Source organism: Schistocerca serialis, chromosome 8 (assembly GCF_023864345.2).
Source record: "Schistocerca serialis cubense isolate TAMUIC-IGC-003099 chromosome 8, iqSchSeri2.2, whole genome shotgun sequence".
Classification (NCBI taxonomy): domain Eukaryota; kingdom Metazoa; phylum Arthropoda; class Insecta; order Orthoptera; family Acrididae; genus Schistocerca; species Schistocerca serialis.
The window spans coordinates 346580318-346607524 of NC_064645.1; the positions used below are offsets into that span (position 1 = coordinate 346580318).

General features: G+C 44.9%; 1 protein-coding gene across 1 annotated transcript in view; it reads left to right on the forward strand.

Moving 5' to 3' along the window:
• Window positions 1-27207, forward strand: part of LOC126417013 (uncharacterized) — a 311463-nt gene that overhangs the window by 109899 nt on the left and 174357 nt on the right. Inside the window, exons 2-3 of the mRNA XM_050084902.1 lie at window positions 7218-7438; window positions 17540-17840. Of these exons, the coding sequence (XP_049940859.1) occupies window positions 7227-7438; window positions 17540-17840 (513 nt within the window). The 5' untranslated portion in view covers window positions 7218-7226. The remainder of the gene's footprint in view (window positions 1-7217; window positions 7439-17539; window positions 17841-27207) is intronic.

Sequence of the window (27207 nt, forward strand, 5' to 3'; positions counted from 1 at the left end):
GATATTGCTCACATTAATACTAATGATGAAAATAAAAAGTTCACATGTTCAGAAACGAAAAATAAACTTCGCTCATGACAAATGTACCAAAAATACACAGACTAGGCTCACATTGCAGGCATCTTTCGTCGTTGTTCGGTTGTACTTTGAGGAGTGTCGATGTAACATACTCAAATTATTTTATGATGACAGTCGAAACCGACTGTGTCTTCAGGCTGAGAAACGTAATTTTCAAAAACCTAGAGATGCCTAACTAACCACAGCCCACTTCCCCTGTCACTCTGAAGAAAAGGGCGAGACATCGTGTCATGCATATTACAAAACACCAGAAACGTTAGGCACCCATCTTGAGAATGACGTCTTCCGTGCCAGCCATTGCGGATCGCGGAAACATCGGTCATGCGAATCCGAACTCTGGTTTTTCTCACACAACATCCTAAAAGCCACGGATAACACAATCAGGTATATGCTGTATTTCTTGTTTTCCAAAAGTATTTTATTCCTTACCACGCCAACGATTACTTACAGAAGTACGATATTATGGATTTTCAAATAAAAGCTGTCACTGGATTGAGAATTTCTTGGTATGGAGTACTCAGCATCTTATGTTGGTCGGAGCGTCATCGGCTTCAGGTATGTCCCAAGACATAACCCCAAGAGGAGCGAGTACAATGCTCGTTGCCTTCTCTGAATAATAAGAGAATGGTCGTTGAGTTTGGGCCTTGTCCACAACAGTAACGCCGTCATAGTGAGAAAAAGACTGGTTATGAACAGGTTATAATTTTTAATTAGTGGGTCGGCTAAACCTGGGGTAGCTGTACGAAAATTTAAATGATCTTGTAATTTAAATCACGTCCGAGTATAATAGATTTTTATTTGCTGCGGTTATTGACGCAATTCACTAGTAGCTGACAGCGGATAAAGTTCTCAATAATATCACAAAAATGACGCTAGCGCTTCGAGAGTATACCAAATTATACGGAAGACTACATGGAGAAAACGTTAAGATCTTAACCTTGCCTGGCCAACTCGTGATTTCATCATTAATGAGACAAAATCGCTAATTACAATCAAATAGACAACAAGAGCTGCGTGCCAAAACAGCTAAGTGGCGAGTTGCTCAGAGTACGAATCGCACTACCACAGGTTCCAAAAATCAGCGAAGCATGTCCCAATCCGTACCAGACGGCAGCCAGGAGACCAGTCGCGTGGTGGAGGAATGCGTGACAGCGGGCAGTGATCGAGTGACCACAAAATTTGTATTCCTCCTCAGTTCCCAGATTTCAAAAATCTCTACAAGGAGGGGATGACTCAGTGCTGCTGCCAATGCGACAGGTGAGACTATACCTCATTTCATAAAAGAAAAACAGGTGAAAACAGCAAAAACTTTCCTGTATTGGTGTAGAAAATGCACATTAACAAACAGGGGGCTGGTACTAGGCTGCAGCAGTATCTCTCTAATTGATCGGCTTCTCTGCACCGAGCATGGTGGTGGGTCAGCTCAATTCAGCTGGATGACCAAAATTTTGGACTTAAGCCAGTCGTCTTTTCCATGCTGGCCTGACAGCGTTGGAGCGTGCAGAAAAGGCAAAAGTGTCGCACTCAATTCTTCTCTGGTGACAACGGTGGCGGCACGGCGTCCCCTGCCATTGGCTAGGCCAGGCGCTGGTTCTTCCCAAAAAGAGCACGAAGCAAGCAGCAGTCTCATTTCTTTGAAAACTGCCCGTCTTTGTGGGAGATTCACTTCTCCCAGTGAGATTCACTGACTGCTTCCTGCCGACAACAGGACCCTGACACCACAAGGCAGGTGCACCTTCCCTTCACAAAAAATGCAATGTCTTCTGTCCAAACACAAACGTCCAGTACTCTCAATAAAATAACCACCAAATGGTGGCAGGAAGTGAAAAGTTATCGCTTAGTGATATGTGACAGTTATGTCACACCATCTTATATCAAAGTACTAAATTTGTTGTGATGTGAAATAGAATCTTGACATAGGCTATTGCAGGTAAAGGACTGGCAAACTTCCGTTCGTTGGTAAGACACTGGGAAAATACAATAAAATCCTATGTCATTCCAAGCAGGTGAGTCAACTTTAATCTCCCTACCTACATTATTCTGTGAAGTATCGAATTCTCAAAAGTTACCGACTTTAGAATCGCCCTGTATATTAAGCGATGTAGACGGCTCCATTCACAAAAAACTGCCGGCCGCGGTGGTCTCGCGGTTCTAGGCGCGCAGTCCGGAACCGCGCGACTGCTACGGTCGCAGGTTCGAATCCTGAGTCGGGCATGGATGTGTGTGATGTCCTTAGGTTAGTTAGGTTTAAGTAGTTCTAAGTTCTAGGGGACTGATGACCACAGCTCTTAAGTCCCATAGTGCTCAGAGCCATTTGAACCATTGAACCACAAAAAACTTTCTGTTTCGCTCATGAATCGCTTAAGGGAAATGCAGGTATGGTTCCATTGCAGTGGATATGGCCGGTTTCCTCTCCCGTCGCTCCCCAGTTCTCTCTTCTATGCCATGATTAATGATTACGTCGTCGACGCGGCTTTAAACCCTAATTTCTTTCTTTCTTTTCCAGCACAGAAGATTTCAGTGATGTCATCGGTCTTCAAGACACCGACTGCAGCTGCATCTCCTGTATGACGCGTATTTCGACATCAGTATTTGAGGGGCTCGGGAGGAGTAGGTGGGAAGGGACACACTGTACGGTTACGCCAGACGATTTCTAGGTCATGCGAGGAAATAAGATAAAAAATAAGGAACTGAAATTACTAAACGAGATTTTCTATTCGGGAGGCAAAATAACTGACTATGGCAGAAGCAGAGAGGGTATAACCTGTGGATGTGCATTAGGAACAAAGGCTTTTTTTCAACGAGAGAAATATGTTAACATATATGTTGACATATTTGTTAGAGGGTCTTTTTCTTAAGGAATTTGTCTGGAGTGGAACCTCGTATGGTAGTGAAACATTACAGGCAAGGAGAGAATAGATGCTTTTGAAATGTCCTGCAGAAGACTACTGAAGATTAGACTATTAGACTGATCAGCCAGAACATCATGGCCACCTACCTAATAGCCGTAATGTCCACCTTTGGCACGGATAACAGCGGCGACGCTTCGTGGCATGGAAGCAATGAGGCCTTGGTAGCCGACTGGAGGGAGTTGGCGCCACATCTACACACGCAAGTCACCCAATTCCCGTAAATTCCGGGGGGTGGGGGGGGGGGGCGATGAGCTCTAACACCACGTTCAATCACAACCCAAATGTGTTTGATCGCGTTCAATCTGGCGACTTAGGTGACCAGCACATCAACAGGAACTCGTCACTGTGTTCCTCGAACCACTCCCTCCTGGCCTTGTGACATATAGCATTATCGTGTTGAAAAATGCAACAGCATCTGGAAACATGCTCGTCATGAAGGGGTGTACGTGGTCTGCAACCAGTGTACGATACTCCTTGGCCGTCACGGTGCCTTGCACGAGCTCCACTGGACTCGTGGAAACCCACGTGAATGTTCCCCAGAGCATAATGGAACCGCCACCATGTTGTCTCTGTCCCCTAGTACAGGTGTCAGGGAGCCGTTGTCGTGGAAGATAATAGATTCGTGGCCTCTCACCGGCATGATGAAGAAGGTACACGACTCATCCGACCATGCTCTGCCACTGCGCCGATGTCCTGTGTCGATGGGCATTCGCCGATGTTGTGGAGTTAACATTGGCACAAGCATGAGTCGCAGCCTGTGCTCTTTAGGAGTGTTCACTGCACTGTGTGTTCACACACACGCTTGTACTCTGCTCAGCATTAATGTCAGCCCGCATCTCGTGGTCGTGCGGTAGCGTTCTCGCTTCCCACGCCGGGGTTCCCGGGTTCGATTCCCGGCGGGGTCAGGGATTTTCTCTGCCTCGTGATGGCTGGGTGTTGTGTGCTGTCCTTAGGTTAGTTAGGTTTAAGTAGTTCTAAGTTCTAGGGGACTGATGACCATAGATGTTAAGTCCCATAGTGCTCAGAGCCATTTGAACCATTAATGTCTGATGTTAGTTCCGCCACAGTTCACCGCCTGTCCTGTTTTACCACTCTGCCAGCCTCTGACGTCCGACATCTGTAATAAGAGGTAGCCATCCAACCCCACGACGTCTGGACGTGGTTTCACCTGGGCCTCGCCATGTGCTGAAGACACTCACCACAGCTATCCTCGAACACCCGACATGTGTAGTTTCTGAAATCCTCGTGTCGAACCTTCGGATCATCACAATCTGGTCTCGGTCAAACTAAGAAATCCTCGTGTCGAACCTTCGGATCATCACAATCTGGTCTCGGTCAAACTAAGATTGGTCGCGTCCATTCCCCATTCTACACACGGACGGCACGCTCACTGATACTATATGCACGGTGCGGGTATCTGACTAGCACTCATTCCTTGTCAGGTAACGCTGCTAGCGCCTAATCGTGTTTATATCGATAGTAGGCCGGTGGTCATAATTTTCTGGCTGATCAGTGTATATGGGTACATCGAGAAACTTTTGAAGAGGTACTGGATCTGTTCGAGGAGAAAAGAAATGTATGGCACAATTCAAGTAAAAAAAGGAATAGGATGGTTCGATACATATACTGAGCCAAAAAGGAATCGTTATTTTGATAATGGAGGGAAGTGTGGGGAGTAATAACAGTTGATTTAGACCAACGCTTGACTATAACTATTGTAAGCGGGTTCAAGTGGATGTAATTTCCAACAGTTATGCCGAGATGAAGAGGCTTGCACACGATAGACTAATGTACAGAGCAGCATCAAACCAGCCATCGGACTGAAGACCACAGCAACGAGAAAACAGTAGCAGTCACCTGTCATTGTTGATTTGAATTAATGTGAATGATGGTCAGACTGCATTAAAATCGAAACAGGGTATGAGCCTACGCTCACTAATCTAATCATACCTGTGTTAATCAATATTGCGCAACACAATTGATCACTTTTTTGAAACCCCCGTAATGGTCTCCCATCGAGACCCAGAATTTGAAATTTGTCTTAAAGGTGAATACGGCCTTCCTCTGTAATGGCGCAGAAACGTGGTGCCATGTGACGTCACCTTCCAGCTTGACGTTGCTCCAAATGCACGGTGTCGACATATGCGAAAGAAAGGCCCGACCTCAGAACTTCATGTGACGTGTAAGAACAGTTAACGGTATCACACTGGAACCAAATTTCACCAAAATTCTTCTCAACGCTGCCGTGGCAGTGTCACAAGATTGGAAGATCGTCACACCTCTCTTACCCACGTTTCACCCCTTCTTTTGACACATCTGCGATGGAGGTCAGAACCGCGACGCCCAGCGTTGAAATCAATCGGTTTTCTTAAGAGTTGCCGAGGAAAACATTACAGCCACACCGCTGCTCAGAATCGACACGAAAAGGCCTCAAGGGGTGGACAAGGGCGTCAATGGAACCACACCTTTCTTTGGGGCGTCGATTCCCACATATTTCGAGGACGACGACGACAGCTCGCTATGCGAAGAGCAACAGGATTGTATCAGCCCTTCTCTAAGGATGCTTGGGAAAAATACGAGGGTATTCCCAAAAGTAAGGTCTCCTATTTTTTTATAAGTACATAGACCTGTTTATTTCTACAATGCTTTACATCAGTTTACAGCTTGAACATTTAGCTATTTTTCGACATAATCTCCATTTCTGTCGATGCATTTTTGAAGACGCTGTGGCGGTTTTTGTATGCCCATGTCATACCAGCTCGCCACCATTCTGTTCAGAAAGTTATGAACTGGAGTGATTGTTTCTTGGTCTCAGGTATGAAGTGGTCTGCCCAGCTTCCGTCACCCGTGACAATTGAGTCCAGAAAGTTGTCCGGTTCGGTTGCAAGGCGGTGAAGAAATACGCGGGAAGTATCAACTCGTTACCGCATGTGGTCCTCGGTCATCATGCGTGGCACCCACCTTGCGCACACCTTCCGGTAGTTCAATGTTTCCGTTAAAATTCTGTGAGCGGTGCTTCGGGAAACCTCAGGAACCAACGTGCAGAGCTCATCCGTAATTTTATCTCCCTGGTCTTTTCGCGAGATCTACGCAGGGGGAGGCAATCTATTGGTTGACTTTCCCTGTATTGTTCGCTCTGGAAACTTTAACAGCACACGATAACGTGATGCAGAACACCTTTCTCGCAGCGTCTGCCCCTGGAGTTGGCTGAGCATCTCCATGACACTTTCTCGCTTACTAAATGAACCTGTGACGTAACGTACTGCTCTTCTTTGAATGTTATGGATTGCCTCCATCATTTCTGTCTGGTGCGGATCCCAGACTGGCGACCAGTATTCAAGTATTGGTCAAACGAGTGTTTTGTAAGCCACCCAGTTTGCTGATGGACCACATTTCTTGATTATTCTTCCAGTGAATTTCAGTCTGGCATCTGTCCTACTCGTGATTAAATGTCCCTTTCAAATCGCTCTGTATACAAACTCGTAGCCATTTTATGGAAGTAACTGCTTCCAGATTCATGTTTTCGTTAATTCAACCTGCTGTAAACTAATTTTTCTTTTATTTTTATTGTTTTATGTTTTTCGAATACAGTCAAAAAGGAATTTCCCAAATCCGTAACTGGTTCAGACTAGCCAGTTGCCACCTCCAAAATGTTCAAATGTGTGTGAATTCCTAAGGGACCAAACTGCTGAGGTCATCGGTCCGTAGACTTACACACTACTGAAACTAACTTACGCTAAGAACGACACACAAACACACACACAACCACACACACACACACACACACACACACACACACACACACACACATCCCCGAGGGAGGACTCGAACCTCCGGCGGGAGGGGCCGCGCAATCCGTGACATGGCGCCCCAAATCGCGCGGCCACTCCGCGCGACTTGGCACCTTCACATTGTCAATATACATAGAGAAAACGAAGATTCGGTGTGTAACCTCTAAATCGGCAAAGTTTTTCTCGTGGAATTCTTGACTGTTTGATATGCCGCATCATCTCCTTTCTATTTGAAATTTAGATTGAGCCAATATGGCGAATTGAAAAAGACCGTCACGTTGGTGACACAGCCTCACGCGTTTTCCCGTCTTCCATCTCATACTACTTAACTTTAAATTACTGTTTATCCAACTGTTTTGTTTTAAAAGCGTGGCTCCACTCTTGCGGACCACGCTGCGGATTTTCAGAGTGACTGAGGTGCCTCCCTGCCCCGCAGGTGGTGATCATGGGTTCGAGCACGACGTCCACCTCGTCGAACAACACGATCAACACGTCGACGGACTCGGCCAACACGGTGGCGACGCTCATCACGGTGACGGACGGCGACTGCGACGACGAAGCCGACCCCGAGCCCGAGACGAAGGCCTTCTCGCCGCCTCCCGAGCGGCCCGCCGTCTCGGCGCAGCGCCGCCAGGAGCTGCTCGACGAGATTTTCAGGTGAGGCGCGTCAGTGAGCACGGCCGCAGACGAGTGACGAGGCTACACAGGGCGGTCAGAAACAGTCTCAAAAGCTTGTAAGTGTGTTGCGGGCTACGTTGGCCTGAGAAATAATTACTGAGGTGCGCATTCGGTACGTTGCGCCGTTTCCGAGTTAACTAGCACTGAAGTTAGCCAGTCAGGCTGTCGTGGGCGCAAATTCAAGCTGCCCGCCAGAGACAGTGTCGCTAATCGTGCTCCTTCGTGTGCTTTCCTAAAACGGAGCAAGAGAGCGATGCAAAAATTGGACATGGGACCGCAGTAAGGATCGAACCCGAGCCAAAGGCTGAGCAGTTCTCGTGCACTATCATCTACGCCGTGAGAACGATTGACAGTAATTACATCTGGCGGGCCGCTTCAATTTGCACTCGCGGCCTCCTGATGGCCCACTTCATTGCCAATTATTTTGGAAATTTGTGGTTATAACTATGGGACCAAACTGCTGAGGCCATCGCCCCAGGCTTACACACTACTTAATATAACTTAAACTAACTTACGCTAAGGACAAAGCACACACACACAAACACACACACACACACATCCATGCCCAAGGGAGGACTCGAACCTCCGACGGGTGCAGCCGTGCGAACCGTGTCAAGGCGCTCCAGACCCCGCGGCTACACCGCGCGGCCCAACGCTAATTAACTCGAAACGGCGCAACACAAATATTTTTATCTTAACAGTAATTTCTCAGTACAACCTACTCTGCAATGCCTCAACAAGCTTTGCAGACTGTTTCTGACCGCCCTGTATACAAAGAACACATAATAAGCTGAAAGTGTGAAAACACCCATTCTTCTTCTCCTGAGCACACATTGAATCGTGGGCATTAATCATCTAACATGGAACTGGATATGAAAATTACTGCCGGCCGGAGTGACCGTGCTGTTATAGGCGCTACAGTCTGGAGCCGAGCGACCGCTACGGTCGCAGGTTCGAATCCTGCCTCGGGCATGGATGTGTGTGATGTCCTTAGGTTAGTTAGGTTTAATTAGTTCTAAGTTCTGGGCGACTCATGACCTCAGAAGTCAAGTCGCATAGTGCTCAGAGCCATTTGAACCATTTTGAAAATTATTAGAGCGAATAGTCACAACGGAAAACTCCTAGCTTTGCAAGTGAATTTTCACATAAAAAGAGCACAGTAATAAATGAGTAAATTAATGGAAGAAAATCTCATGGATGTTAGCCACAAAAAGAAACCGGGAAATGGAACATAAACATATTAAACGAAAGCCTACTCGATCTCCCCGCCAATGACAAATGAATTTTAAAAAATGCTGTTCCTTCCACTCATTTTCCCTCCGTGTCCGGAGCATCCCTCTCCACGCGCAACAATAGACGCCCTACATAACAAACAAATATCAAATGCACACAGACATCAGAATGAAAACAAAAGCCGACCGAAAAAAACACAGCTAGTGTTGGCTATACTACAAACAGTAAACATACACAGTCAATACTTGTTTAAAAAATATATATGCAGCGACAGTGAAGTGTTTAGGTGAAATGTGCTCACAGACCCCAACAATCAGACATCCTGCTACATGTAGGACAAACACGTACAACTACATATTAGCACATATGCAATAATAAGATCCCAAAAAATCATAAGCAGGACCAAATAATAATTTACCCTTACAAAACTTGCACTCCAAAAAGTAGTTTATTACCTAACAATGAGAGAGCAACGAAAAAACTGTAATATATCTGGAAAAATGTTCGTTATATGCGTACTACAAACATGTATTACAGGCCTCTGAGGATGCTTCGCAAATAGACGGAGTGAAATGCTTGTGCTATAGAAACACACAGAATTTTATTTAGTAACGTGGATTTAGAGCATCTTCAAGAAGGCGATGATGATGACGATGATGATAATAATAATAATAATAATAATAATAATAATAATAATGCAGAACCAACTAAGGAATGCCGGAATTCATAGAAATGATGAAATATCACTGGGATTCGACAAAAGTACACCTTTTGCTGGTAATATTATTTACTACTCCGTCGGCGTACGGGACTAACCTACCAACAGGAACCTGGCAGAGAATACACAGACTCTTTAGAAAATTAGTGTCATGTATTCCGACAGGAGGTAATGTTGGTCCAAACTGAAAGAAAAGTTCCTATAATGATATATCCGGAAACCAATACCTGCTGAGATATAGGCCGTTGAAGTTCACAGTCTACATTTTGTTTACAGATTAGATTAGATTCACAAGTGTTGGCATAATAAATATACACGTGTGGGCAGTTACAACGCTTCGAGCAATAATAGACGTGAGGCATTAGGATCGCCGTATGGTGCAGGAGCTGTCGGCGACAAACTCATAGACCGTACGCTTTACGAGACAGATTACCAGGTGCCGCGTATCACCGATTTCTGCGCGAAGAATTACCATTGCTCTTGGGAAAGGTATCCACGTAGAAAGACAATGACTGTGATTTGTACACGACGGACGACTCCCCATTTTCTGCGTATCGTGCGACAATACATCACCGCCATGTTACATAGGCGATGGATTGGTCGAGGAATTCCGCGTTCTGTGTATCGTAATCATTTGAATTTCTGACTACGGGTAAATTTAAAGGCGCTGGTGTATGCTCCACCCACCAACAATGTGCAAATGTTACAGCAGAATGTGACAAATGCACGAGAAGGAATCCCAATAGAGGCAAGAAGGGCTGAAGGATGTGTCAGGAGTTAACCAAATGCAGCACCGCCCGTAGTGTCTGCGTCTACGTGATAGATACATTGAAATGAGAGAACACATTTGCTCATGTCTTAAATTGTATTGGTTTCCGGACATGTTATTATAGCAACTTGTGTTCGAATTTTGACCGATGCTACTCCCTTTACGAGTATGTGACACTGTTTTTTCAACTTAACAGAATTAGAAAGTTATGACACAGCCGTCACGTCAAATAATAAAAAGGAATAACGTACGTAAACATACCTTACTATCGATAATTATATCCAACTTCTTACTTAATACGTCTGGTTTTCACTTACCCACAATCACTGAACACATTGCCTAGTAAAATTTCCAATTTCCTCCCTATTCTCTCTCTCTCTCTCTCTCTCTCTCTCTCTCACACACACACACACACACACACACACACACACACACACACACACACACCTCTGTCTTTCCAGTCTCCTTTCGAACTTATTTTTCATTTATGAAGTTCCAACATACTGATGAAAGACGGAACCAGCGACTAGGCTATTACACTGTTTTCTAATATCTGTCACAGCTGCAATAATAGTAATTTCTTTGTGGTGACTAGCTAAGAACCATCAAGTCTATTTTCAAACCATGGCTTTAAACGTAAGTGTAATCATATAATTCCCAACAGTGTACATGTGAGTAAGAAAATATTCATTATACTTCACTAGTAATAATTAGATAAATACAAAATGATAAACTTCATATGAGTGTACAAAGCTATTTATTTCCACGCAAAGACTCACAGGATGTAGCGCACTGTCAGAAGGCATATAGTCAGCTGATCCTTCTCCCACGACACGGATAAGCCCTTGGCACCTAGAAGTGTCTGTAGCAATGACCAGGAACAGAGACACCCAGCAGTGACTATGATGTTAGTGCATTAAACACTGAGAGGTGTATTGGAAGATCCTCAGTCTCCCCAACAGCAGCCTAGTAGTTGCTGACCAAGTCCCATGAACAGAAGGCTATGGTTACTTGGATGCTGTCATCTCAGGAATGGCAAGCATCGAGTTTTCGAGGTGCTGTAACATCTTGTGCTGGAACATTTAATACATGGATGTCACTGCATGGAAATAATCGTTGAATCGAGTGCTACAGTACAAATGCCGTCAATCCTAAAGATCAGCTGAATTCAGAGCTGATGAACTGCGGTGTTTGTGGAGAAGGGTTTAGATAATGACATGTGGCTCTGCGTGTTACGATCGAATGTGGCCTACTTTTTTACTAGTGGCCAGCGAACACCATTCTGCTGTGTTTGCTTAACAACTTGCTGCAGTCTTTAACTGCACTGTCAAGACTCTGAAAGGTGGTACTGCATCTGAGGTAAACCTTGTTTCTTCACATAACAACATCTAATGATTTTCTCTCTCTCTCTCTCTCTCTCTCTCTCTCTCTGGACATTTTGCTGACTGTGTGACATGTGCCCAGCGATTGATGTTCATCTAGCAACGTGAGCTTATGTATGTGACCGACCGACTTACAGTGTTTATTCTTTCTTTCTACTGTTTGGCTACATCCTCACCTCTGCCTGCAGCCTCCTGTGGCTGCGCTAATTTCAGAAAAATTTTAATTTCTTCCCCTTTTCTACTTCGTGGCGTAACAGCAGTTATGGAGAAGAAATTAAGGAACGACAGAAAACATAAAGATGACGTATTGTCCGTTTGATATCTCACATGGCACAGTTTCTATTTGAAAATTACGAATTTCGTCCAAGCTGCTGGCTTCCAATATGGCTGCCATGTTGGTAACATAGCTTCCCATGTTTTCGCCCTTTCTCATCTCGTTCCACTACTTGACTTTATATTTCTGTTCATCAACCTGCTTTTAATTTAAAAGGGTGGTTTTACACTTGTGAACCACCCTGTATGCAGTGCGCCTGGTCAGCTGCGAGGGAGAGCCTGGTGGTTCTGATCTTGCCAGTCTACATAAAACAATCAACAAAGTAAATAAACTGTTTTCTTTGTAAGTGGGTCTGCAGCCATCAGATATTGCTTACATAGAGAAATGTTGCCACTGAGACTGTGACTTCTCAACGTCATGCACGCTCTAAAAACAGTAGACTCTTTACCGCTGAGATGCAAGTGCTTGATAACCTCCTCAGTCCTGAGAAAATTTTTATTTAAATTTTTTATATTTTCTTCCATAATTTGCTCATTAGTAATACTAGAAACACTAGAAAAATGTTTAAATAATCATTCATTTCTCCTAATCCTGCAAAGGGATGTCCACCACAGGGGACGTTAGGTCTCAAGGTGTAATGAAGTTCCACAAATCATATTTCCATTAAGAACATTATTTTTAGTTTTATCGATGCAGTATTTATTTAAATTAATACAAAAATACATTTTATTGTTACAATATTGTACCGAGATATATCTACTGAACAAAAGAAAAGTAGATTAGAAAAAAATTTGAAATACAGTAGGTCTATCATAATCATTTATTTCTGATGACAAATTTAATTCATTTAGTCTTCACAGCTCGTGATAAATCTCCAAGCAGTTGCGTGTATCTTGCAGGCAGAGGAAAACTTTGTAGGTGGAACATCTTATTCGTGCCTTATCAGCTGAACACCCTGGAAAACAACAGCGATTTTTGGTAACCGGTTGAGGAAATTCTGGTACATGTAGAACACTATCGGTCCGTAGGGCATCGCTTTGGTGCTGGATTTTCGAAGTCAGGATTATCATCGGATATGACTTCAGATTCACGCGTATGCCGTAGATATTCCTCTTACTTTTCTCTGAACTGGAGGCAGTCTAGAACGTCATCCTTCAATGTACCCAAGACAGCTTGATCACGTCTGTGTTCTAGCCATGAAGCAGAAATAGCGAAATCTGTGAAGTGCATAATCACCTTACAGTCCACTTCTTAGTTCTGCAACTTATTCTGTAATAGCTGATCAACCTGTCGAGAAAGTCAACACCTCCCATATATGAATTGTAGGTGCTTACAACTGCGGGACAGTCCACTTGGGTATACTTTTTTCTTCCCTGCACCAGCGGCGACATTTTATCAACTGGATTTACTCCTTCTCTACTGGACATAAAGATAACAGGGCGATTGTCGAACCACTTCACTACACAAACTTGTCCTTCACTTCTCACTGACTGACCAATGGATCCCCTACCAATTTTCTTCATATCCTTGTCCAATGATAGTTTGGAATCTTCTGGAATTCTAGAGTTCTGTAATGTTCCAGTGGCTTGACACTCAGCTTCACTGTGCAGTTTGTCTCAAAGCGACTCCGATGTGAAATAACGGCCCATGTATATGGTCACTCCAGGACGAAGACTGGCTGTCAGTTTTATAACAGCTTTCCACCTACATCCAAATTTTCATACTGAGTGTCAGTCACTATAGAAGTACCTTTCCCATGGTAAAAGGAGAAATCTAAACGAAGGCCATCAGTTGCAGCCAAGACAAAATTTTTTACTGTGACCCCAAAATGGAATCATCTATTCATCAACAAAAACGTCAGAGGGCCTAGGGTTCAGTCTGTAACCATTCCGTACACTTTCAAGAATAGGTTGTATTTTCCAAAATTTATTATTTTGTTTTACTTCAAGAGACACTTCTTCATCATTAACAATTTCTGTCACGGCAATCTTTTTTGGCAATACAATCCACCCTAGTCTTTTTGGCCCAATAAATCCTAATCCTGCAGCACAAGTATGACATCATCATTGTTGCAGACATAAACCTTTTCATTTCATCTACAGTACATTCAGCTCTCTCCCATATATATTCGGTAAGAGTGCTAAAAATATTTTCTGGCAGATGTTTTCTCACATAGTCAAGAGGTGGTAAGTTCACACCGAGTGCCACTTGTTCCTCATAATCAGGTGTAAGTGGTAAGGGGAAAAAATCCAAACTCTACTTGCAAAGTATCCTGTTCAACAACTAAACTGCCTGAGCATGAAATCAGTTGAAGATAAAAAAAGAAAGATTCCACCTTTGCTGAACATGTTCTTACTGAACGTCATTCGTATGATGTTAAATGTGTTGTTCTCCATAGAGGAACTGAAGGCAGACAACTAATGTTGCTCGAAATTCTGGTCATTAATAAACATCAGTCAAAAAACTGTAAGCCGGTCCTTAATAACCAAGCACAGTTCCATTACTCACCCTTACTAAAGTAACTGGCTACTTAATATTTTCCTCGCTATTAGAAAATGTGCCTGTTACAGTTGTTCCACACTCACATTCCATAGACTTCTTTCTCCCCTCTGTTTCCTCTCAGAGGTGTTCATCACATTCACCAGTCTGTCCAGATAACAAAGTAGTTTGAGTCATTAATCACTTGTAAAAGACGTTTGGTTGATTGATTTCCATCTGGTAAACTTTGAATATACTTTAATATAAGATTTATTTGTTCTTAGCCTCTTTGGATATTACATTATGCTGTATTATGTATCGATATAGTCGTAAAATGTCACGTATCTTTGAAAAACAATTTTAATACAGCTGTGAACCCTCGTTAAAGTGGTGGTGACTATTTGTTTAATGTCATGTTATCTGACCATGTCCTAGGACGCCCAAAGCAGGTTCATTGTGAACTATTAAATAAATATTATTATAGAACATTAATACTGTGTATCCAAGTTTATAATATGCCTGCTCATCCAAGAATTGATGGAATATTTCCTAAATACACTCTAAGGAAAAAAACACAGGACGCACCACGAAAGAATTAGTCGATTGGGACGGAAATCTGTAGATCTTAAAAGTTAAAAGTTGGTTTTAACTGATTGTTATCTGCAATGGCAAAGTGTTACCATGTGCGATTTCATTTACGATGAGTCATCATGACTTGGATATAACTGCACTGAAGATAGCTACACAAGAAGTGAAGGTAGTCTTCATTAAACAGATAAATTTATGATTGATGCTGCCTTTCCTCCAATCTCGGATCTCATTAATACTGAGTGGAGCACGCAGTTCCTGGTGGAAACAAACCAGAAACAAACTGTTACAATTTCAGAAAAATTGGATGATTTATTCAAGAGAAAGATCCTCACAAATTGAGCAAATCGGGTAACGCGGTTCACCTCTGGCCCTCATGCAAACAATTATTAGGCTTGCCATTGACTGACAGAGTTGTCGGATGTCCTCCTGAGCGACATCGTGCCAGATTCTGTCCAATCGGCGCATCAAATTTTCCGAGTGTGTTGGAGGGCTCTGCCCGTAGTGCTGCAAACATTCTCAGCTGGGGAGAGACCTGGTGACTTTTCTGGCCAAGGTGGGGCTTGGCAAGCACGAATACGAGCAGTAGAAACCGTCACCGTGTACAGGTGCGCTTTACTTTTCTGAAATGTAAGCCCAGAATGGCTTGCCGTGAAGGTTAACAAAACGGGGCGTAGAATACCGTCGACCAGCGGCTGGGCTGTAATGGTGTCGCGGATGACCACCAAAGGGGGGCTGCTAAAAAAATAAATGGCGCTCCAGGCCACCAGTCCTGGTTGTCGGGCCGTATGGCCAAGAGGGAATGGACGACCGACAACGAAGTGCTCGGATTAAGAAGGGTGTAAGACAGGGATGTAATATTTCCTCCCTACTGTTAAAGACGCAATGATGGAAATAAAAGAACGGTACAGGAGTGGAGTTAAGATTCAAAGTGAAAGGATAAGAATGATATGATTCGCTGATGACATTGCTATCCTGACTGGAAGTGAAGAAGAATTACATGATCTACTGAACGGAATGAACAATGTAATGAGTACAGAATATGGATTGAGAGTAAATCGAAGAAAGACGAAAGTAATGAGAAGTGGCAGAAATGAGAGCAGCGAGAAATTTAACATCAGTATTGGTGGTCACGAAGTAGATGAAGTTAAGGAATTCAGCTACCTTGGCAGTAAAATAATCAGTGATGGACGGATCAAGGAAGACATCGAAAGCAGACTAGCAATGGCAAGAAGGGCATTTCTGGCTCAGAGAAGTCTACTAGTATCAAACATAGGTCTTAATTTGAGGAAGAAATTTCTGAAAACGTACGTCTGGAGCACGGCATAGTATGGTAGTGCAACATGGACTGTGGGTAAACTGGAACAGACGAGAATCGAAGCATTTGAGATGTGGTGCTACAGACGAATGTTTAAAGTTAGGTGCGCTGATAAGGTAAGGAATGATGAGGTTCTACGCAGAATCGGAGAGGAAAGGAATATGTGGAAAAGACTGATAAGGAGAAGAGACTGGTTGATATGACATCTGTTAAGACATGAGGCAATGACTTCCACGGCACTAGAGGGAACTGTAGAGGGCAAAAACTGTAGAGGAAGACAGAGACTGAAATATATCCAGCAAATAATTGAGGACTTAGGTTGCTACTCTGAGATGAAGTGATCGGCACAGGAGAGGAATTCGTGGCGGGCCTCATCAAACCAGTCAGAAGACTGATGACCCAAAAAAAAAAAAAAAAAAAGAAAATGGCTGCAAAAGATAGATCACACTGGTGCTCAGAGCGTCTTTAGACACCGCTGGTCTTCGGGGGCTCAGTTAGAAGTGAGACTCATCACTGAAGACAGTTCTACTCCAATCAATGTGACTGGAGACCGAATATGCACGACACCTCTGCAAACGGTCTTGTTGGTGTACAGAGTCGCAAGAAGCTCCGTGAGATCAGTTCCCTTTCTGTGAGCCGCCTATTAATGGTCATTATTGTTACTGGAGCGATGGTAATGATGAATCGCCGGCTGAAGTGGCCGCGCGGTTAAAGGCGCTGCAGTCTGGAACCGCAAGACCGCTGCGGTCGCAGGTTCGAATCCTGCCTCGGGCATGGATGTTTGTGATGTCCTTAGGTTAGTTAGGTTTAACTAGTTCTAAGTTCTAGGGGACTAATGACCTCAGCAGTTGAGTCCCATAGTGCTCAGAGCCATTTTTTTTAATGATGAATCCTGGGCTCTGAGTGCCTCTGACGATTTCTGGGTCAGGTTCCCTCGTCTTCTATGTTACCCGCATCGTTCCTGAATCTGTGTTCGGTCACCGTTCACCATTGCTGAATAGTGGTATAGCTTCTATTCAAATGTCGAGCGATTTGGCGATTACTCCAGCCGGCTTCTTCTAGATCGACCACATGTCCTGTCTCAAATCCTGACATCTGCGTATATTGCTCACGCTGCTGTCTGCGAGGAGCAGTTACTGTCCAGTTGAGTACACGGAATGAAATTCGCAAAGACTTTGCCTCGGTATCGACCGTGTCCCACGCTTACCATCCTTGCCAGCTGCGCGGTGAAATTGCGCTGCAGCGTTACACAGTCACCCATCGGCCGTCAAAGTATACAGTCGATACCTGTATGAATATATCAACTTGTGTGGTGTGCAGCAGCGTGAGCGCCCACGCTCCGCCGGAGTCCCCGCTGGTGCCGCCGCCTGCGCCGCCGGTCACGCCGCTGACGCCACTGCTGGGCGCGTGCCGGCGCGACACGCGCTTCTTCGCGCGCAGCGAGGACCTGGACTCGCCGCCGCCCGAGGCCAGGGGGCCCGCCCCCGCCGCCACGCTGCCGCCCCCCGCGGCCCGCGCCCCCCACGGGCTGCAGCACCCGCACCCGCTGCCCGCGCTCACGCTGCGCCGAGCCTCCTCCGTCAGCACGCCGCCGACCGTCGTACCGCTGAACCCCGACAAGGTCAGCTACCCGCTACACGTGAACGTTGCCCAATGAAGAACACTACTTTTGGGCCCATAAATAAAAACTTATCGATAAGAAAGAGTTAATTATGTATTTAAAAAAGTCAGCCTGTGTGTGTTTGTGCTTGCAAAACTATAAAAGTAACCGGTCAATTGACTTGGAAATTTTGACACAACATTGCATCCTAATACGCACGTGTTTTTGTGTAACTATTTTTTAAAGCAATATGTAATATATAAAGACAAAACGTTCTTCCAAAAATCTCGCCAAGTTCTTGACTGATTAACTTCAAATGTTTACGTGATACTCCATCGAAAATTCGTATATATATATGTCTAAAGAACTTTGACAAGAAACTTCCTGGCAGATTAAAACTGTGTGCCTGACAGAGACTCGAACTCGGAACCTTTGCCTTTCGCGGGCAAGTGCTCTACCATCTGAGCTACCGAAGCACGACTCACGCCCGGTACTCACAGTTTTACTTCTGCCAGTATCTCGTCTCCTACCTTCCAAACTTTACAGAAGCTCTCCTGCAAAGGTTCGCAGGAGAGCTTCTGTAAAGTTTGGAAGGTAGGAGACAAGATAATGGCAGAAGTAAAGCTGTGAGTACCGGGCGTGAGTCGTGCTTGGGTAGCTCAGATGGTAGAGCACTTGCCCGCGAAAGGCAAAGGTCCCGAGTTCGAGCCTCGGTCGGGCACACACTTTTAATCTACCAGGAAGTTTCATATCAGCGCACACTCCGCTGCAGAGTGAAAATCTCATTCTGGAACTTTGACAAATTTTCGCAACATTTTACACGATACTGTTGTAAGACGTCGTGGTCTCCTGACCTTCATTACTTACATATTCCGCCCTCACAATCGTATTCCGCACATCGAGACGCATCATTCGAACCCAAACTCGATAAGATAAAGTCAATGTTGTATGAATTCGTGTAAACGATATGCAAATAACCAATAAATCGCAAGTGTGCACCGTGGTTGAAATACTCGAGGCTAGCGTACAGACACACGCATTCGAGACACGACGGTCGCAGGGGCTTTTAGTTCGGTAGAGCAACCGCACGCCAGGAGGCCCGTCCCAACCTATCTACGTCGGCCAGTGACCGCCCGTGGAGCGGACAGCATTTGCCCGAGGGAAAGGAGGAACGACCCCGTGTTCGGCTTAAAAGCAAATTCCGCTACATTGTGTGGGAGCGGCCATTCTTTACACATAGCACTCAGTTTCAGAGATTATCACAGGGAGACAGCAAACGCCAAACGCCGATGCTACAGATTTCCGGATTGGTCGCCTTAAACGAAACGTCATTCTCCCGTTTTAGAAGAGCGATGCTGATTGGCAGACGATATTTCAGACGCCTTGAGGTGAAGGAGTAATAGAAAAGACCGAAAGATATACCGCTTCACGTCTGGCGTGAAGAGGGGCCATTCCGTTGTCACTCTTGGAGCGAGAACACGTAATGAGAGCGTGCGCGCTCGTACGTATACTCAAAGAGCGAAAAACAAATCTCTCCTCAGTACTTCACTGGGAGAGCACCTCTGTCGAGAGCGAATCGAAGTGCGACTCTATATTGAGTCCTTGCGATTAAGCATTTTTCTCTGTGTTGGCAGCCACACTTATTGTGCGGTGTGAACAGACAGATTTATAGTTGAACGCCTGCGAGGGAATTTTGAGTCGCATCGTGGTGGACTGGTTATCTGACCAGTGTACCACGCCAATAGTTAGACTAGGGGCGAATAGGAGTCCCTGACTTCATCAAGGCGTAGGGAGAGTTTGATTGGCGAAGGTCAATCCAGATACAACAAGAGTTATCTTATTTGTCAGCAGCGAGCAGTCATCGCAGCTTACGGTATTGTGCGCTACAGTTCTTGCGAGCCCCATATTTCCTCCACAGCAGTACACTTCACCGCATTTCACATGAGACAACCTCGACCGTACCTAGCAACATTCGAACGGATAATTATTCAAGTTGAGTAGGCACGGCTCTCAGCCATTTTGCCAAGTCAATAACAATCTAAAACTTTGTATAGAAATTTCATTAGCGAATCCTATCCTTGAGAGGTAACTTCACATTCTGAAAAGAACCAGGAAATAACGTGTTCAGTTCATAACTAAAAGTGCCATTGTGATTTCTCAGAATTTTTGCAAAATAAATAATAATTTTCGTTAGTTTCATGTTTTTCTCACACTACTCCAGTACCGAAGTATCCTGCTAGTAACATAAGAAATTTTGTGAATTTTTGTGTCATTTCCTAACAGCGGACGACTCCAGAAGATATTTATTGCTGAAAGTTTTTCAGGCATTTCTCTTTAGAACGTTAGGAGCGTCTGTCTGACTTCTGTACTAGTGTGGGGGGGGGGGGGGGGGGGGAATTGCATCTTGCAGGAGCCACAGGGTAAAGGGTACATCTCTGATTAATCCGTTTGGCAGAACGACAGAATAGCACCCCACCGCTCACACTGTATGCAACATTGAGACGGACAATAGGCAATATATATTTTGATACATAATATGTATATCATAGGACATTTTTAAGTTCTACATCTCAGCTGTTTCCCTTATGTATTAAATTTGTTATAGCTGGCCCGACTGGACAATTTCGGCGCTGTAGGTATAGCTGTGTTGAACAGTTATCCATATTGATATGTCGCGTCTGTTCCGTCGGATATCTCCGACAGTACAGACACCTTTGGTAGTACAGCGGCCATAAAGAGACTATACTGCGAAAAATCAGGACTTCAGCCACTTACTGGTATTAAAATAAATCAACGGTGAAGTTTGAAAATTTATGCCGGACCGGGACTCGAACCCGGGCGGAAAACTGCGAGGTGTCTTCCTATGGGGTCTTTCTGTAGAACAAAATCTTGTATTTATGTAACAGGTTGTTTTCGACCACCGCTGTTTTTTTGCTCAACGCAGCAATCTGCAAAAGTTCCAATAGACTCGCCCACATAACATTTGCCACACTCGAGAGAAATGCTATAAATTCCAGTACTCTCAGGCCTAGATTATCTTTAACAGCCCTCAGTGCTACTTTTAACTTTCCTGGGAGGCCGGAAGACTGGTCTGCCTGTTTAGGACTCTTTCCTAATAGTTTTTGCACCACAAAATTGGAGACGCGATATGTGTCTGTTCATCTGGTTTCCTCGACGTAATACTCGTATTACAGACGTGACACATGTTCCTTCTGAGTCATATGGTTAATTTCGGTGGTTCTTTTGTAGTTCTGATTCTGTAAACCAAGGTGTTCAGCATAGCTCTATTCTGAGCAGGATGGTGAAACTTATGCCCATTACGAGATACACCCCTGTGCATCCTACACAGAATGACCGACTCGTCCATCTGATTTCTGTTTGACCAGCAGATCTATAAAAGTTAATTTCCCTTTCTTCTCTACCTCCGCTGTAAATTTATGTTAGGATGTATCTAATTAAAATGGTCAATGAACTGCTGGAGGGGTCACTGCGATGCAGCGAGTTCAAGTATCGTTAACGTATCTGAAGGAGGAAGGTCGACGGAAGAGAGCACTGTTCAGTGTTCCTTCTTCAGAACCCTCCATGAAAAAAATAGCTATGACTGATGACAGCGGCGACCCAATGGCTCTTCGATCAGTCATTTCGTATAATTTCACCCGTACCAAAAAAAAAAAAAAAAAAAAAGTGGTCGGAAAAGTGTGCCAAAAGAATCCCGGAGTTCAGGGGAGAAGTGAGCGGTCAGCCTTCCATTGTACCTTCATATACAGATACACCACATCGACGCTATGACCTCACTCGGGCCTATCCTCATCTGCATTATGATATCAACTAATTTTTTTGAGTTCTTAGTGATGTCTACAGTCACCGACTGTAGGTGCCAATAATTTAGTTCATTACATTGCCATACTGTATGTAGGAGATCTGATAGCAATAACAATTGTTCTGAATGGCACACCATCTTTGTGGGCCTTAGGCAGACGATATAGTCTGTGTGGTGTGGTGCTCTTGGCATTAAATTCTTCACAAGTTCGTCAGAGATGCCAGCATTCTTAAATAGGTTCTGTGTCTTCCTGCTAAATGCCGATGAGGGATCCCATTTGAGAATCCGTGCCGGCCGTTGTGGCCGAGCGGTTCTAGGCGCTTCAGTCCGGAACTGCGCGACTGCGTGACTGCGCGACTGCTACGGTCACAGGTTCGAATCCTGCCTCAGGCATGAATGTGTGTGCCGTCCTTAGGTTAGTTAGGTTTAAGTAGTTCTAAGTTCTAGGGGACTGATGACCTCATATGTTAAGTTCCATAGTGCTCAGAGCCATTTGAACCATTTTTAGAATCCGGTATGTGCAATCATCCAGTAACAGACTCATTTTTTTGTGATAGTCTGTAGCATTGAGGATAACCGTAGCGTTCCTCTTGTCAGCCTTCGTCCTTCTCCAACGATTTCAGTTCTTTTTTCTCCACTGTACTAATACTGACCTTAAGGGACTTGGCTGTCGCTAAAATCCGTCTAGTAGCAAGCCTTATATCTCCCACTTCTTGAGCACTGCTTGTTCTACTCCACCGATAATCTCGGCCACTAGTAGGTTTTTTGGAGCTATCGTCAGGTTCATCGTCGACGGATATGATGACAGTGCGGTGAATGTCCCATGGAAGAGTGCACTTGACGAAGAAAGACCACAGCGGAAGACTTTTGGCACTGCAAACAACGATGGACAGAGAGGACAAACATAATCTATGGACTAGAGGGCGCCGCCTCAGTACGCGCCATCTCACTATTGTCATCAACACTTAATCCAGCCAATCAGATGCCGTCGTGTGAGTGTAATCGCAATTTTGGGATTTTATCCGAATTTGACACGGAAAGTAAAGCGAGGACTTTTTATGTAAGAGCTTCGTCACGAAAGACTCCGTAGCCACTCTTCACATTTGTCACTAACGAGTAATCTGCGATACCCGGTCAGATCTCCTTAGTGATTTACATTACCCGCATGTTTACCTACCCGCGTCAATTCAGGATCTCATGCGGCCAAGTTGACAGTTTTAACATTTTGACTCATTACTCTCAGCTACGTTGTAAAATCATTCGACATGCATCTGCATGACCACCATACATAGTAATCGTAACATAGGTTAACTGTATGAATGTGTAATGACAAGTAAATGTCCCACTTTTGTATATCATTTCTTATCCCTGATTTCTATCCTGTAAATGACAACCACCATCATCTTGTAATTATAATGCAGATCTTAGTTTATCTGTTTGGTCAAGTAATACGTGCGGAATATACAGAGTGGTAGTACACACTCTCCATTCCAACTGGTGTCCCTTCAGTTTCTAGTGAAGCCGCCAGAACTTGTGCCAGATGATCTTCCTATGTCTCTGCAGGAGTCTCGTAAGTTAAACTTTGCTTATGACCCCACAAGAAGTAATCAGCTTCATCCTATCTACCGTATTGCATACCAGGACAAGCAACTCTAGGATTTTTCTCTTCCACTCAGCAGACATGGACGCGTTACACATCTGAACTGAAACCCTTGTAGAACGAGAACGATTCGTTTTCGAACATTGAGTTCCTGTTCAAAACATTATGTACTTACTCCCCTCTACAAGCCTTGGAAGTTATTAACGGGAATTTCCTAACACCCTGTGTAACATGCTTCCAACATACGGGGCGTACTGTCCGTCAGCCAGCTCCTTATGGTACATCATGTCGTACCAATCGCTGCTGCTGGTCGCCCATCTGTTTGTGACGTCTCGCACCAACTGTCTCCGTGCACGTCCGTCTCTCCTCCCGCCACTGCCACCAGATGTAGCTCGTGCCGGACCAGCCACCACACGGCACAGACGCGCCAGTCCCCCACACAAGCAAGGATGTTCCAACTTACGGCGCAAAACTTAAATCAGATAAACGTAATGATTATTGTAAACTGTCAGAACAGCTAGTCGCCTCACTAAACTACCTCCCACTTTTACTTTCGTCCCATAAAGTGCGACAACGATGACACGTTTATTTAAATCTGCAGCTATGTTGCAAAAGTATACAGGGTAGCTGCTATGAAATTCAGAACGAGAGAGAACAGGGCACCACTTCTGGGTGTTAAACGTAGGGACGCCAGATTCCCAGTGCCAGGGGTACAGCAAACGAGGCGCGTCTGTTCCTTTCGGCACTACGTGATCACGTCTCCAATCTGTGGAGAATGCTTGCCTTTGGCTTGTGAGAGGCCAGAGTCAGGGTTGGTTCGTTTAGGTCAGCCCCTACTTGTGTCGGTATCCTCAGCAAGGTGGTGCGGCAGTCGCGCAACGGACAAATTCGAACGGGGAAGCTGTAAAGCAGCCAGCGTCTCGTTGTTGAAAAATCAGCTACTCAGCCCATCTCGATCGACACCACCATCGGAGGTTATGAAGAACAGCGCCTACAAGTGGACAGCCTCTCTAAATGAGGCGAGCACGTTCTTTCATTACTTTCTCTCGCTGCACACTTTAGCCTTTCATCTCTTATTTAGTCCTTAACACTGAACAGCCAAAGAAACTGGTACACCTGCCTAATATCGTGTAGGGCCCCCGCGAGCACCCAGAAGCGCCGCAACAGGTCGTGGAATGGACTCGACAAATGTCTGAAGTAGTACTGGACGGAATTGACATCATGAATCCTGCAGGACTGTGCATTAATCTGTAAGAGTATGAGAGGGTGGAGATCTCTTCTGAACAGCACATTGTAAGGCGTCCCAGATGTGCTCAATAATGTCATGTCTGCCGAATTTAGCGGCCAGCGGAAGTGTTTAAACTCAGAAGAGTGTTCCTGGAGCCACTCTGTAGCAGTTACGGACGTGTGTGGTGTCGCAATGTCCTGTTGGGCGTGCTCTAGTCCGTCGGAATGCACAATGGACATGAATGGATGCAGGTGATCGGACAGAATGCTTACGTACGTGTCATCGGTCAGAGTCGTATCTAGACGTATCAGGGATCCCATATCACTCCAACTGCACACGCCCCACACCATTACAGAGCCTCCATTAGCTTGAACAGTCCCCTGCTGACATGGAGGGTCTAGGGACTCATGAGGTTGTCTCGTACGTGACCATCAGCTCGGTACAATTTGAAACGACACTCGTCCGACCAGGCAACATGTTTCCAGTCATCAACAGTCCAGTGTCAGCGTTGACGGCACCAGGCGAGGGGTAAAGCTTTGTGTCGTGCAGTCATCAAGTGCACACGAGTGGGCCTTCTGCTCCGAAAGCCCATATGGATGATGTTTCGTTGAATGGTTCGCACGCAGACTTGTTGATGGCCCAGTATTGAAAAGCGCAGCAATTTGCGGAAAGGTTGCACTTCTGTCACGTTGAACGATGCTCTTCAGTTGTCGTTGGTACCGTTCTTGCAGGATCTTTTTCCGGCCGCAGATATGTCGGAGATTTGATGCTTCACCAGATTCCTGATGTTCACGGTACACTCGTGAAATGGTAGTACGGGAAAATCCCCACTTCACCGCTACCTCGGAGATGCTGTGTCCCATCGCTCGTGCGCCGACTATAACACCACGTTAAGACTCACTTAAATCTCTATAAGTTGACATTGTAGCAGCAGTAACCGATGTAACAACTGTGCCAGATGTGGTGTCACCGGCAGACACCACACTTGCTAGGTGGTAGCCTTTAAATCGGTCGCGGTCCGTTAGTATACGTCGGACCCGCGTGTCGCCACTATCAGTGATTGCAGACCGAGCGCCGCCACACGGCAGGTCTAGAGAGACTTCCTAGCACTCGCCCCAGTTGTACAGCCGACTTTGCTAGCGATGGTTCACTGACAAAATACGCTCTCATTTGCCGAGACGATAGTTAGCATAGCCTTCAGCTACGTCATTTGCTACGACCTAGCAAAGCGCCATTACCAGTTACTATTGATGGTGTAAAACATGTACCGTCAAGAGCGATGTTCACCATTTACGGATTAAAGTTAAGTATTCCAACAGCTACGTCCTTTTTTGCTAAAGTCGAACTTCCTTGCCCTGTCCAGACCTCACGCCAGCCTGCGTGAGCTAAAACGCGTGCCTTTCGGCTTCCTCTCATAGTGGGTTGGCTCTCTTGCCAATCCACAACACCAGACACTTGTCTTATACAGGCGTTGCCCACGGCAGCGCCGTTTTCTGCCTGTTTACATATCTCTGTATTTGAATACGCATGGCTGTATCAGTTACTTTGGCGCTTCAGGGTAAGTTACTCTGGATACGACTAGCTGTGGAAGAGCAACGTGTTCTTCCTATGTTTTCTGTGAATTTATGGTTGGGTGGGTGGGTGGGTGGGGGTTGTTGGGTGCCCACGGCTAAAGGCGTCAATAACTTTCTTTAATTTCTTATCTGTCTTTAGAAACAAAAAATTTTAATGTTCGTTTATTCAAAATCTTAATCATCTGAGAGTTCTTCACCGATTGCTTCACGACACAACGTTGTATTACATTACTGATATACTTTTTTTTTAATATGTCTAATATATAAACACATCTATATATAATATGTAGGAGTGCAACATTTTAACAAACATGAAAGTTGTATTTATGGCTTATCGGCTTATGACTACAACTACTACATATTGCTAATATAAACAAGACTCAGAGAGAGGGGGGGAGGTGAGAGAGGGGGGGGGAGGTGAGAGAGGGGGGAGGTGAGAGAGAGGGGTGAGAAGAGGATATGGACAGAGAGGTGGAAGGAAATGGAGATAGAAAGGGGATAGTAGGAGATGGACAGAGAAAGGGGCAGAAGGGAACAGAGAGAGGTAGGAAGGAGAACATAGGAAGGGAGGAGGAGATCATGGACAGTGGAAGGCAGAGAGGGCGAGGGGCCAGGAGAAGATGGAGGGAGAGGAGGGAGGACAGAGAAAATAGGAGGAGGTGATGGACAGAGAGGGGTGGAAGGAGGAGGAGATGGACAAAGAGAGGGCGTGGAGGAGACGGTGGGGGAGGGGGGAGGGAATAGTTTAGGACGTACACGCAATTCCCATCATGTGAGAAACATGTACTTTCTGTTTTCTTTCTTTTCGATTTAACCAAGCTGAGCCGTAGCAATGCGTGGCCATGGGCAACTTTTACAGATAATAAAACTATAAAAGCGTCGTGTCTGTTTGAACACGCTAATTTCGAGAACTAATGGTCGAATTTCCATGGCGTCTGATAGGTAACTTAAGGGTATGGGCTTTATTTCATAAAAATTGGGTCAAGGGAAAAAAAAGATATCCACACATATTATAAAAATATGTATACGAGTATGTATGTATGTATGTATGTATGTATGTATGTATGTATGTATGTTTCACATTTTCTCCGAAACTGCTACACCAGTTTTAACGAAACTGGGTACACATATAACCTACGGTCTGTAAAGAATCACTGTCGGGGTAA